The 15150-nt window shown below is 33.8% G+C and overlaps 3 protein-coding genes across 3 annotated transcripts; 2 read left to right on the top strand and 1 right to left on the bottom strand.

Moving 5' to 3' along the window:
• Positions 1–174: 174 nt before the first annotated feature.
• Positions 175–5375, bottom strand: LOC25487970 (uncharacterized). Its single transcript, XM_013610138.3, has 3 exons — positions 4923–5375; positions 1170–1443; positions 175–965 (listed from the first exon to the last, which is right to left on the bottom strand). The coding sequence occupies exon 1, from the start codon at positions 5281–5283 to the stop codon at positions 4939–4941; it is 345 nt and encodes a 114-aa protein (XP_013465592.1). The 5' UTR covers positions 5284–5375; the 3' UTR covers positions 175–965; positions 1170–1443; positions 4923–4938.
• Positions 687–2561, top strand: LOC25487971 (aquaporin NIP6-1). The gene is made up of 5 exons (XM_013610139.3): positions 687–985; positions 1181–1405; positions 1560–1754; positions 1957–2018; positions 2123–2561. Exons 1-5 carry the CDS (start codon positions 743–745, stop codon positions 2328–2330), a joined length of 933 nt encoding a protein of 310 aa, XP_013465593.1. The 5' UTR covers positions 687–742; the 3' UTR covers positions 2331–2561.
• Positions 5376–8260: 2885 nt separating the features above from the next.
• Positions 8261–13335, top strand: LOC25487969 (Golgi SNAP receptor complex member 1-1). The gene is made up of 5 exons (XM_013610136.3): positions 8261–8418; positions 11025–11264; positions 12164–12331; positions 12630–12743; positions 12979–13335. Exons 1-5 carry the CDS (start codon positions 8383–8385, stop codon positions 13090–13092), a joined length of 672 nt encoding a protein of 223 aa, XP_013465590.1. The 5' UTR covers positions 8261–8382; the 3' UTR covers positions 13093–13335.
• Positions 13336–15150: the final 1815 nt, after the last annotated feature.

Raw genomic sequence — 15150 nt, 5'->3', positions numbered from 1 at the left:
AAGAGAACCACAAATGTTCAAATCATTGAGAAGAATTTGTGCCACCTATACCGGCATGCATATTTGGAGGCACTTTTAGGGTTTTCTCCTCTACCCCTATACGATGTGATGCTTCACTAAGTAAAATAAAGTTAAGACTTCAAACATATAATCTCATTGTACATTATCCTAAACTTGAGCAATGGCACAACACAACAATTAATAAAAACCCTGTAAACAATAATTAGTTACTAGTATATGATATTTTTGTTGTTTAATACACTCTCATGATACTTAGGCAATTTTATAATCATGATTAATTAATTGACCATGCTCTTTAAGTGAGTGAAGGAATGAGCTGCTACAAACCTGCAGAAATGAAGGAGGACACAAAAGGAATGACCAAGGAATTGATGAATAGAAAACCGTATATAATTGATGCCTAGTGTAGTGCAGTGCAGTGTGAACCAAGCCTCTTTCCTAAGTTCCAGAGTCTAGTAAGAGTCCCCTCAGAACTGTCCCACCGTCCACTTCCACATGCTGCTACCTTTTTCTCATATATCAGTTTCAGCCACTAATTTGCTTCCTTTCATTTCCATAGTGATGCTAATCATGCTATATAATAAGTCAACTCTACACTCTTGCTTGCTCTAGCTATATATACCCAACATACAATAGCAACAATAATCTTGAGCCCCCCTTATATACTCTAATTTGTAGTAACATTGTCTTGTCTAAATTAAATTTACTATTTACCGGAGAAATGGAGCATATTAATAATGAGGAAATTCCATCAACACCAGCAACACCAGGCACTCCTGGTGTACCTCTTTTCGGTGGGTTTAAGTCTGAGAGAAGTGGGAACGGTAGTAATAAATATAAGAAGTCCCTACTCAAGAACTGTAAATGCTTCGGCGTCCAAGAATGGAACTTAGAAGATGGAGCTCTACCCACAGTCACCTGCTCGTTAATGCCACCCCCTCCTCCTGTCCCTCTCGCAAAAAAGGTATATATCAGCTTAGTTTAATTTATATACACCGATAGTCAGTATAAATATATTACTTATTATTAAATACATACAATACAACTCTGTATTTTATATATGTGTGTATAATCTTTGGTCTAATGCAATCAATGTAGACCATATCATTGAAGTGCTATGTAGTAGTAATTAATTAATCCAAAACTACCTGTGTTACAGATAGGAGCTGAGTTTATAGGGACATTGATTCTGATGTTTGCTGGGGCAGCCACTGCTATTGTGAACCAAAAGACACAAGGCTCGGAGACTCTGATTGGGTGCGCCACGTCTACTGGTCTTGCGGTTATGATCATCATCCTCTCCACCGGCCACATCTCCGGTGCTCATCTCAACCCTGCAGTCACCATTTCATTTGCTGCATTGAAGCACTTCCCGTGGAAGCATGTAACCAAAGCTTTTCCTTAATCCTTCCACCTAATTTCCTAATTAAAGTGGTTGAAAGCAACATGAATTAATTAATCTGTACTGAATTTGCACGTTTAATAAATTATAAGCATGCATATATGTGTGTAAATTTAAGTATAAATTACAATTGCAGGTGCCTATGTATATTGGTGCACAGATTTTGGCATCAATATGTGCTGCATTTTCTCTCAAAGCGGTTTTTCACCCTTTTATGAGTGGTGGAGTCACCGTTCCTTCCGGAGGATATGGTCAAGCTTTTGCTTTAGAATTCATTATCAGCTTTAATCTAATGTTCGTTGTCACGGCAGTGGCCACCGACACAAGAGCTGTGAGTATTTGTTCCTATAGTAACTTTTAGCTAATAAATACACAAACTCATTCAAGTTTGAAAAGAAAAAGAGAAGGAAGATGAAGCTGGCGTAGGGGATAATATCATCCAAATTAAAATTTGAACATATGCTTGGATGATGAATCCCCTACGCGTGAAGAGCAATTAACAGAGTCCCTAATTGATGTTTATGGTTATGTAGGTAGGAGAACTAGCAGGAATTGCGGTGGGAGCAACTGTGATGCTCAATATACTCATAGCAGGGTATGTCTACATCCTAACTCTCACTTCTCACTCTCAATATACTCTCTCCTTCCCACTATCCCCACTTGTCATGAACATATATATGATGGTGCACTGCGTTGCAGGCCAATAACAGGAGCGTCAATGAACCCAGTAAGAACTCTAGGTCCAGCTATAGCTGCAAACAACTACAAAGCCATATGGGTCTATCTATTGGCTCCAATACTTGGAGCTCTCGGTGGGGCAGGAACTTATACTGCAGTCAAGCTTCCCGAAGAAGATGATAACGCAAAGACTAATGCTTCTTCAAACCACCCCAGCTTTAGAAGATGATCAACTTCTTCTGTCCCCATGCTCATCAATCATCATAAAATGACACTAAAGGATGATTATGTTTTGATATATATAAGTTTTGTGTGGAAAAAAAAAAAAGCCAAAACGAAAATCATTTGGCATGTGCACGAATTAGATATACAAAATATAAAAGTATTATAGTGTATGATGTATGTGTCTATTAAATTAAATCCAAGCAAGCAAAATTGAGTGCTCTTTCAGTTTGGTTCATGCAAATACAATATCCTTCTCTCTTTTCTTTCTCCTTACGTGATTAAAGTAAGGCTAAAATGCACTTTTGGCCCCCTATGTTAGGCTCCGTAGCAATTTTGGCCCCCTATTAAAAACAATCACTTTCCAACCCCCTAACTTCACCCCCTTTTGCAACCCATAGGCCCCCTCTGATTTTGACCGGGTCAAAGTTTAAGTGGCCACTCAATGGACGCCACGTGGAATTTTTTTGAATTAAAAATAAAAAAAACACCACATATTTTGATTGAAATTAAATAATTAAATAACTTAAAAAAAAAAAAACCAAAAATCAAAAGAAAAACAAAAAACTCAAAAATTAAAAAATGCAAAATTCATCGTCATCCTTCATCTCCCCTTTTAAAAAACCCCAAAAACACCATGATAGATCTGAAAACTCATCCCTTCACCATCATATTCATCATTGTTCATATTCTTTCAATTTCATATTCATTATCCATCATCATAAAACCACAAAAATTGTTTTCAGATCTGGCTGTATGGTGGAACAATAAAGTCGGAAAAAACATGTTTTGATACAGCTGAGCTAAAAAAAATGCAAAAGCTTTGTTACTCAATACAGATTCCAACTCAGCCTTGTCTTCTTCATTCTTACAAAACCTCTCACCAGCCATCTTTTTCTTCCTCAGTTGTTAAAAATTCAAACTTTATAGAAAAAAAAAACTAAATTCTAAATAGAACCCAGAATTCCAAATTGTGCAGCAATTATTTGAAACTATTTATTCACCAAGAGCTTCAAATCAAGAAATATAAACTCAGAAGCATAGTCTATGAAAAACCTAACAAAGATAAAAAAGATGCTAAATTATTATCAGAAAAAAAAAAAATAGAAAAAGGAAATAACAGGAGCGGGTGAAGATCTTCATCTTCACCACCAACACAAATAAGAACAGCCATAGCTTCGATCCAAGGACAAACGTAACCAAAGTGCGGTTTACCTTTCAACGCAATGGATCTCAGCTCTGGAAACCGTTTAATCACAGTCGCTGGATTCATAGCGTCTTCTTCCTGCACCACCGTTCAATCTTGTACCATGATTTGCATACCAGAAAGATTGAGTTTCGGTATTTGTCGCATTGAATGAAGGAGAATTCATACTCTAGAATTTCTTCTGGTGGTGTTAATTGCAACAACAGCAGCAACAAGATTAGAAGGTTTTGAGGATTGATGAACAGTTTGCTCAAATGGTTGTTGGTGTTAGTGGTATTGAACAGAGGTGGAGGAGGAACGATATAGGGTGGTTCATCGTGGCGGGAGAGAGAAGAGTGTAGATTACGATGGTGGTTGAAGGTTAGTGAGAAACTGAGTTTTTTCATTTAATTTTTGCTTTTTTCGTTTAATTTTTGGGTGTTTTTTTATTTATTTTAATTATATAACTTCAATAAAAAATACGTGGCATTTTTTTATTTTTAATTCAAAAAAATTCCACGTGGCGTCCATTGAGTGACCACTTGAACTTTGACCCGGTCAAAATCAGAGGGGGCCTCTGAGTTGCAAAAGGGGGTGAAGGTAGGGGGGCTGAAAAGTGATTTTTTTTAATAAGGAGCCAAAATTACTACGAAGCCAAACATAGGGAGCCAAAAGTGCATTTTAGCCTTAAAGTAAATGATGAAACTGAAAAGCACTAAGTAAATTATCTTTAATTACATAGGGAATAACCATTAGATCCAGATAAAATATAAAATTACAAAAATTTACAGAAAGTTCAACTCTTGATTAAAAAGAGCTGCCAGTAATCAATGTCAAACATAGCAATGAGTCGTACCCCCACAAAGACGTAAGTTCAACTCCGCCAGCATTGGGACTCGTTGGCGGTGCAATCTGCTATAATCCTTAAGGCCTACCCTGAACTGGTAAGTCCTGGACCACCTAAAGTTTTCTTATTGTAGAAAAAAAATGGCATTTTCTTTCTCGTTTATTAATAATTTCAAAGTAAAGTTAATTGAGGGGCAATCTTCTTTGAGGCTTGATGCCTGTTTGGATTGGTTGATTTGAGCTTATCTACTGGCATAAGTTATGCCACACCGTTTGGGAGAACTTATGAAAAGACCTTATGACATTTTTCATTAGCTTTTTTCAGCTTATTTTCATAAGTTCTCGAAGATAGCTTATGAAAACAATGATAACATATACAAAAACAATTTAACCTCATTTTATCGTTTGCTATAGAAATAGCTTATGTAAACTTATACATAAGCACTTATCATGTACTATAAGCTGCAAATAAGCTATTCATACATATTCACATATAATTACTTAAAATTTGAATGCAGACTCATAATTCTTTTCCAAACAAGAGAGTAGAGACAAGTATTCACATACCTCAATGGTGATGAAATCAAACAAGGGAAATGCCTTGAGGATGAGAGCGATGCCCAGACGTTTTGGATCGGAAAAGAGTAAGAGCGAAGGAAGCGATAACAACACCGACGATATCAGCAATGGCGTCTTTGAAGGAAGCACCGGAAGAGCGGAAATAGCCAAGGTGATCGGCGGCTTCTTTGGCGGCGCCGGCGAGGAGAGAAACGACGGATCCAATGGAAATGGCGTGGCGGCGGAGGAAAGGATGTGAAGTGAAGGAAGCGAGAGCGTAGAAGAGAAGAGTGAGAGTGAAACACATGATGATGTGATAGAATTTGTCTGCGCCTAACCATGGGTCTGTGTCTTCATCTTTCTTCTCCATTCTTTCACACAACTCGATTCTCTTCTTCTTTTACAAATTCCATTTCCATTTGACTAAATAGTCAATATCTCCTCGAAATTGTAACTTTCATTAAAAATCCTCTTGAATTTTGCAAAACGTCAAGAACTCGCCTGAAATTGTCAAGCTTCTCTTGATTACCCCGTCCATTAATTTCCTCCATCTAACATGCTTATGTGATCGTTAACTGTCACGTGTCACGTGGCACTGCCACATGGTCAGAAAAGTCATTCCACGTTAGGGGCTAATTGACTATAATTTATTTTTTTTAAATCTGATTTTTTTTTCTTTTTAAAATTAACATTTTTATCACCCACTAAACTTGCAAATACCCCCTAAAATTTAACATTTATGTGCAAATACTCCCCTCAAAATTTAAAATTTAAGTGCAAATACCCCCTTAAATTTAAAATTTATGTAACAAATATTTTCTTAAATTTATAACTTATATGCAAATATTCTCTCTAAATATAAAACTTATATGCAAATCACACAATAATAAAACTTGGATAATAAAGTAAAATTTATTCTTAATATATATCTTATCCCTATTGCATAAAATAGTGCTGACCCACACGTTCATTTTCATTATATCCCTTCACAATTTCAAGAAAAAAGATTCTTTTCTATATATGTTATGTTTTGTTAATTTCCCTTACTCTCTCAATCCTTATGCAATTCTTAAGCTACATCATCGACAAGAGTTACATGTTCCCTCTCTGAAAAGCCCTTCTTGCTTTTATTGTACTTGAAATATTGTACTTGTTATGAGAAGAAAAAACAATTTATTTATTCAAACTTTGATGCAAACAGGTATATAACACATACCATCCCAACCATTCTTAGAAGAGTAATTAACAGTTGTAGGATGAGATGTGAAGCAAACCAAATCAACTCCATACTTCTTGCTGTTAATTGTCTTCAAACATCTGGTAACAATTAAAAAATCTCATAATTTCATCTTGATGAATAAATATTAGATCAATTGGTAGAGTACAAAAAAATGCTTAGACTCATGGATGAAACAAAACAGGACATAATATATAAGACTGGGAAAATAATGTAATTTTAAAAACTCAACACCACTGATAGTGACATAATAAAACCAAAGAATTTAAAGTTTATAAATTTTTTATGCAAATGAACATAGTAAAACTTATTATCTTAATTTGAAATTGTGATTTTTATGTTTGTTTTATTTTAAAGATGTGATTTTTTTTCTTTTTTTATTGTTATCAGAGATATAGTAAATTATAGATTAAGAATAATTTTTATTTTACTATCAAAGTTTTATGATTGAAGGTGTAATTTGCATATAAGTTTTACATTTGGAGAGAATATTTGCATATAAGTTATAAATTTGAGGGGATATTTGCTACATTAATTTTAAATTTGAGGGGATATTTGCACATAAATGTTAAATTTTAGGGGGGTATTTGCAAGTTCAGTGGGTAGTACAAATGTTAATTTTGAAGGAAAAAAATCATATTTTTTTTCAAAAAAAAAAAAAAAAAATAGTCAATTACCCCCCTATGACGTGGCATGACTTTTATGACCACGTGGCAGTTAACAGCCACATCATCATGTTGGATGGAGGAAATTAACGGAGGGGATAATTGACAGACGCTTGACAATTTCAGGGGGGTTTTGACGTTTTACAAAATTCAAGGGGTTTTTTGACGAAAGTTACAATTTCGGAGGATAATTGACTATTTACTCATTTCCATTTTCATGTTCTAATTTCTTTCTTTTCAATGTGTTTTTGCCTATTTTGCCCCTGTTATTTAGGCTAATTCCTCAACTTAGAGAGTAATTACCTACATTAGTGATGTTAGCATGATCTTACATGATGTGATATTATAGATAGTGGACCAAAAACATCGGTAAGAAAAGTTAGTGTAACTTCCTTACTTATTCTAACTCTATATAAATACCACATTGTTAAAATTATTCAAGATCTTCGTAGCAAATACCTTTGACTTATACAACGTGTGCAAAATCTTCATAGATTGATGGAATTACAACTACACTCTTCATAGATTGGTGGAGTTACAACTTACACAATAAGAAGGGCAATGGATACCTTTGACTTGTAAGTGTGCTCTAATTGAGAAACAAACTCGACATATACACCAAACAATATTTTTGACTTTACGAGGAACCTACAACTGTTTTATATCAGATATATGTAAAAAAAAAAAACTATCAAGTTTTTCATGATAAAATCTTAAAGATGCCATGCTTTATCTCCCCTTCCGGTTATGCAAGCTCAATTGACAATGTTAAAGTTGTTAGAGCATGTATTTTTATATGAATTCGAATCCAAAATCTTGTAGTTGTGTGTGAGTTTATGGTGATGTTCACTATTTTTTTTAAACCTCTTATTGTATGAACAATTATTGCTCTTTCACAATGCTTCTTGGTTCATTAGAAGAGGAAATTGTTGGAAAGGAAAATTGGAAATGGAAAGGGCATGTTGGAAGACAAGTCTTATGAAAACCCAAGTCTTATTGGTTATGGATCTTTTTGATGAGTGAAACAATTATTAGAACAACAATGTTATCTTAGATATGCAAATTTCTTTTCATCATCTAATAATCTTAAATAAATTAATAAGACAACTAAAATAAAAAGTTCAATTGACAAATTATTAGAAACATATGGCTAAAATTAAGAAATCAAAATGATTAAATTTGTATATTTTATTGTTGAATATTTATTTTACCTATGTATCTAATACAATAATGTGTCGTTACGTTAATTAATAAATATAAAAACACATGAATTATCATATTTACTATTTGATGTGATAATATATGATTGGATGAATGTAAAATAGTTATTTATTGACATATGAGAATAACAAAAAATGAAAATAATAAATGTAGATTATTTTAATATTTTTTACACAAGATGGTATTGTGGATTACGAACAAAGCAACATATTTTCTGTTTTTAAATGGAAAAAATAATCGAGAAATGAAAATTGAAAAAGCGGTGTGGTCGTCGTCTGTGGCGTGTGAACAGACGGCGTACTTGATCGCGTAACTAACCTTCTCAATTCTCAATTCTCATTCATCCATGGAGGTTCAAAGTTGGGATTCGCTTCGCAATCAGGTTTCAATTTCTTCTCTCTTTTCTTTCTTTTGTTAAATCACGTTTTTCTTGTGTAAATTTCTAAATTATGATACGGAGGTTTTTCATCTCAAAGTTTAATTTTTTTAATGTTTTATTTGGTTGTCGGTGATGGTTTTTTAGGGTTGAGTTTCTACCCTTTTGTTTTGAGAATTTTCTGGTTTTGTATATAGTGATAGTATAGTTTTGAGTGATGAATTGGAATGACATGATTTTGACATTTTGGATACAATGCATCCTGCTTTGTTCATCTAGGATCAATGATCTATGGATCACATACCAATAATTATTTGAAAAAAATTATTTAATTGAATGTAGTTGACACTTGTTGGATACTTGACACACCTTTGATCAGAAGTGTCGGTTCGGTGCTACACAGTCAATGATTGCCTTGTAGTTTTGAAAACAAGTTTGTAGATTTGAAATGCATGTTTAGATTAGATCATGTGCAGCCAGTATAGAATTCACACTGTTTATCACTTTTAAATCCATTGGCTCTGCAGTGGCTGCTTCGGATAATTTTCAGTCTTTGGTTTGGTGATCTTACATAGCATAGAATGAATATTCTGATGTTTTAGGTGTGGTACCGACGGAAAAATATTTTTCTTCATTCCATTTACTTGAACCACCTCACCTTGTCAAATGAAAGCTAAGTTGCTTAGGTACAGGTACGGTCCCCAGTACAAGAATACGCCAATTTTTTAAAAAGTAAGGTAGGGGTAAGTCAATAAAATCATAAGTTTTTGTTATATAATATAACATGAAAGAGATAAGTTCTTCAATCCTCAACAACAAAATCACAATAAAAGAGAAGGTTAGAGTTGGTTACAGCTACAAAGAAACTCAAATTCACAAACAATACTATATTATCATATTATTAATATATAAGAGAAAGCCACAAATTTCACTCACAATACAATAATGAGCAAAAATGGAGTACCACGAGTACCGTACGTGTACCCGATATGGGTGCCTACCTGATACGGATGTTTTACCGTTTTAGAAGTACCCATGCTTCAGAGAATGGAAGTCTAACATGAGAGGATTCATTCTCATTCAGCGATAAATGAGACAACAATACTCACATGATATTTTTCATTTGTCCTGTGGATAAAAGATTGATTCAAAAGTTAAAGTTTGTTGATTTCTTTGAATAAACTTATAGATAAATTAATATTTGTTCATTTGTTTCCTATTAATATACACCTCTGTGGTGTATATAGTATTATGCATTTCTTGTTACACCTTTTCCCAGGGCATAGGGTCTATGTTCTTTTTGTTATTTTGGGAGTAAGCAGCATAGTAGTTAATAGCGGATAGCGGCGCGTAGCGGCCGACCCTAAAAATGCTATAGCGGGATAGCGCATAGCGCTATGACCGCTATTTCATAAAAACTAAAACAACAAAAATAAGGAAACATAAGAGAGCAGAATAGAGTTTTATATGAACAAAACCGAGGATTGTTTGTACAAACTACAAACAGAAACAGAGAGAGCAGAATGGAGTTTGGAATCAATAATAACAAAGAAAACTAGAACAAAAAAGTAACAGGACAACAGAGTTTTGAGATTGTTAAACAAAAAAATAACAGGGTAACAGAGCAAACACGACAAAGCAGAGGAAGATTTACAACAGAGGTGAAGAAGTTTTACAGAACAGCAGAAAAGCAGAGGAAGATTTACAGAAATACCCTTTTTTTTAAACCAAGGACAATTTTGTATTTTCTCTTAAAATGAAATAGCGGTTCTAAACCACAAAACCGCTGTGAAGCGTTGCGCCGCTATCTCACACTGCAACGCTATGGCTTGTTGCGTAGCGCTCCGGCACCGCACCGCACCGCGCGACCGCTATAGCGGCGCTATTGGCCGCTATTGACTACTATGGTAAGCAGTCAGAAGATAAATATGAAATCTAATGATCAAGTTGATGTTCTATTTCTCACATTTATTCTTGTTATATATCTGATGACTGTATGAGTCATGACTATACTAGATTAATTCACACTTCACTGCATATCAAGATATATTTTGTTAACATCTCGCTGTGTTTTCCCTTTTTCAAAAGCAAATTTGCAGAATCCCTATCACCACTTCTGGCGAATACTTATTTAAAATTATTTGCTATGAGCTTAAAAGATCAAATAATGAAGATGATGGCAGTATTGGTTAATATTTTCATTTTATGCACTAATCATCTTGATTTGAGTTCTGGATATGAAAGCTAAATCATTTGAAATCATATAACCGTAATTCGTCATGATAGAGACAAAAAGACTACTTAAAGTTTATGGAATTTCAGTCATACTAGTTGTTCTGTTTGTAATTATAATACTTAAGCATGTATTGAATCACTTTTTCGTTGCAGCAAACCTGTATAACTTGATTTTTCTGTGCTATTCATGATTAGTCATTATAGTACTAATAACATTATATCAAGTAATTTTGTTGAATTGGATTTTTCTTCTTCTTGAAGGGATGCATAATTCAAGTTAATTTTATTTTTATAGGTTTACCATTTAATATATTTTTTTGTTTTTTAGGCAAATTATTGACAACAGAAATTTGTTTTCTCTTTTTTACCTTTTGCAGGCAAGAAAACTTGAAGCTCAGTTGGATGAGCAAATGGTTTTATATCGTAAATTGGTTTCTACGAAAGCCTCTACAAAAGGTGAGGCAACAGAGAGTGATCTGGAGTCTTGGATTGAACGTTTACTTAACCAACTCAAACAAGTAAACTCACAGATGCAAGCTTGGGTGTCCTCTGGTGGGTCTGAAATGGTTTCTCATACACTGACTAGACACCAAGAAATTTATCAAGATCTCACCCAGGTATTGTATCGTATGAGCGTGAGCTACTACCCCAATCATTATATGTGAGCATATTATTATCATGTAGTTGTGACTTTATTGCATTTTGTGAAAAACTTATTTGCAAACTGTACTCCCTGATGTAAAAGGTTCTTTGCGATAGCTGAGAAGAATTTGAATTTAATATATTAAGCCTTTTCATTTATCATTAAATATCATAATAAGTTTTGCCTAATAAATTTATACTTGACCTTCGGATTCAAAAGAATTCTCTTTTCTACAGATGAGAGTATAACAGAGGGGTAAATTTTATAGTTATGATGTAAAACTTTCCTTTCAGCTTCAGAAAGACTCCTTTTTAAATCACAAATTGCACCTAAAACATTTGTACATTTCGTACGCCCTGTTTTGATTCTACAGTTGAAAGGACATCTCCCTCGATTTCCCCCTGCAATTGAGCCACTTCTCTGTTTTTCAGAGCTAACAAATCTGAATCTCCTTTCCCTTCTACCCCCACTCTTATTTAAACTAAACCACCCAACCTTCTAATCTCTCTGGCCAGTTACCTAATTGTTCTAACTAGCGATTGCTACTTGACTGTAACTGACTTGAACAAACTATCGATGCAATTTGCAAATCTCTACCACCCTTTTATTTCAATTCCAATATCTTTTAGGATGTCAGTGCTAGTTGAAATAGAAGTTCTAACCCTTATAACATAATTTATTATAACTGTTATATACTTTTTGATCTTCTCCATCAGGCCTACTCTCTTGCTTTGTGATGTTCTGCTTTTTATATTGATTGATTAGTTATTTCCTTCATATTTCAAATGCAGGAGTTTGTTATAACTGTTATATACTTTTGTCCTAAGCTTAGATCTGTTAGACACCAACTTGTTAGATGTATTTGAAATGCAGGAGTTTTATCGGCTCCGGTCTAATCTTAGAGCTAAGCAAGAACACGCTTCACTACTTGATGATTTTAAAGAGCTTGATCGAACAAGATTAGATTTGGAAGAGGGTGGAGGTTCTGAACAGCAAAACCTCCTTAAAGAGCGTGCATCTATCAGCCGCAGTACAGGACAGGTTGTTAACATGAAACAATTTTTTGTTTTAAGTTCTGTTCTTTTATCAAGATCGTTCCACTGGAGTGCATCACTTATATTTACTTATATATTGGGATACTCTCCCTATAAAATTATATATAAGCTTTTAATTATTTGATCTATGCCGCTCCAAATACCATCTTTAATATCAGACATTTGCTAAGTTAATGGATTACTTTTTCCTTGAATGTTCATTTTTGAAATTTAAATATACAGATGTCTAATCCACAGCTGGAGTTGTTCTGTTTTAATATACTATGTTTATTCTTGTACTGCAGATGGACACTGTTATTTCACAAGCACAAGCAACACTCGGTGCACTAGTCTTCCAGCGTTCGACTTTTGGTGGGATCAATTCAAAGCTCAGCAACGTGAGCAGTCGCCTCCCAACGGTATGATTGCTGTTGAAGTTTAAATAAATATTGAATAAGGAATGAAGATTAGTTTCTGTGAAATATGATAATAAAATTAATCTTTTATGAGAATGAATAAATTGTTCTAAATATTGCGGTCTTATTTGATTCTGAAGTTTTTTTTGTCTAGGGGAATAACTAATATTTCATTTCTACTACGCAAGTTTTATTTGTCTACGGTGTTGTTTAATGACGGCGTTTAACAATGTTGCAGGTAAATACTATTCTGTCAGCAATAAAGCGAAAAAAGTCGATGGATACCATTATACTTGCCCTTGTAGGGTCCGTATGCGTTTTTCTTATTTTCATCTACTGGCTAACCAAGTAAAGATGATGTTTATTGTGTTGGTAGCTTGGGTTTAATCTATTGTATACTTGTCTAGTATGCGGAGAGGGGTAATGCATTGTTTGATTGCTGGTGGCTCTTCATCTGAATCAAAGCCTAGTAAAGATTAATTTGTGAAATGAATTTTTTTGACATCAATGTATAAAATTATGTGTTACAGATTCCTAGTTCGGATATCATAGCATAAGAATAATGAAAACTAATGTGTTGAATCCCTTTCACTCTACAAATATTTTATCCACCTAAAATAAACGACTCCTTTCTTTCACTCTAAAAATTCTATCCACCTGAATTGTTACATCATATATCTGAATGTAGAAGTTACATCATATATAACCATGTAGGATTTGAAGGTCACTTCCTAAGCATCACTAATTTTTTTTTGCAATTAAGCACAAGTAGTCTATTTCTTTGTAATATAATGAATCAAATATCAAGGGAAGTAGATAAAAACAAAACAAGTTATTTTGGTCCGTAGATGGAGTGACAAATATCATATGAAACTCACACATTTGAACCCGGACACTAAAGAGGATATTCAACCTAATAATTTTGTTATTTGTGAAGTTTAGTTAGGAAAATTAGAACAAGTTCAATTGTACATAAATTACAATTTCATCTCAAACAGAACTAACAAGATTACAGTTCCAAAGTACTTGAGAAAAGAAATCATGTTAATTTCTCTTTAAATAAAGGTGATAATATGAAATTAAAGAATGATGGTGCAATCGTGGCTGAATGAGCGCAGGGAATTGAGTGGAAAACTTTATCTGATACATTGCAATCAGTTGGCCACTTGGTCTAGCACATATATGCACAAAGATTTAAGTTAGGTGTCTGTATAGCTAATAAAGTTTGAATAACTTCAAACCTTTACCCACCAATTTGTCTGATTAACTGGATGATGTCAGCATCCATATGTGTTCAAGAGTAATACACACAGTTTGATGTTGACATATTCAAGATCACTATGTGAGTTTGTAAATTGAATCCCCTACAGCTATTGCACCATATATACAACAATTGTAGAGAATCTGTGTTTGGGAGTTTAATTTGTTACGGTGTATATTAACTAAGTGTATGTTTGGATGAGTGTATCGTAAATGAAGATTACATTTAAAACGATACACTTAGGTTTGTATTAATACGTCAAAATAATGGAGATTACAAATCTATAATCACTTAAGTGTATTGCTATGATATTAACTAAGTGCATGTTTGAATGAGCGGTCATCTCATTTTCGCGTTCTTAGACATGTTCACTGTAGAACCAATCGTTCTAAGTTCGCGGTGTGTTTATCATATATAAGCCTTGATTACAAATATGTGCTAAATTGGAATGAAAACATATGCATTTTGACCTTTTCTAATTCATTGAACATATACAATTTATTCTACTAGGAGCTATACTATAAGATTCTGTATGTAAGAAAAGGTTTGGTATGTTGTATTTCTAACTGGGTGATACCCTTACCTTAATGCTTTTTCCTATCTGAGGGCAGACACAAACATATCCTTTCCTTGTCCTTATCCTTTTTTTGTCAAGGATTTTGAACCCAAGCCAAACTTGAACATGATCTAGGAGGAATAATCAATTTCAAAAAGTTATTACTTGTCCATCAATGTCAGAGAAAATTTATTTCTAGGTACCAAAGTATGTGATTTTCAATGCAAGTCCTTAGGCCTCAGTCGCTTGTGTCCTACATTTTGTATTGGTTGAGGGAAAGTGAAAGTTAAAGTGAGGAAATGGGGGACCTTATTTTGATCTAAACTTGTATTACTACATGATTAGCAAATATGTTTGGCTGCAGTCACTGTTTCATGCAGTTAAAGATCTCGACTGTACGATTTAAATCAATAGTCGAGATTGTTTAAAATTATTTTACTGATTGTATAATCTGAGTGATTGATATTAAATCAATGGCTGAGATTTTATTGCAGGGAATCAAGGTCCTAGAATTTTACTGTTGCCTATGCCAACACTAGTGAAGATGTGTTTGGGAGACAAAAGGTACAATAGTTTAGCTTAGTGGAAACTTA

Source organism: Medicago truncatula, chromosome 2, assembly GCF_003473485.1.
Source record: "Medicago truncatula cultivar Jemalong A17 chromosome 2, MtrunA17r5.0-ANR, whole genome shotgun sequence".
Lineage (NCBI taxonomy): Eukaryota > Viridiplantae > Streptophyta > Magnoliopsida > Fabales > Fabaceae > Medicago > Medicago truncatula.
Note: the sequence above shows the minus strand (reverse complement) of the source record. Positions and strands in the feature narration are given on the sequence as shown.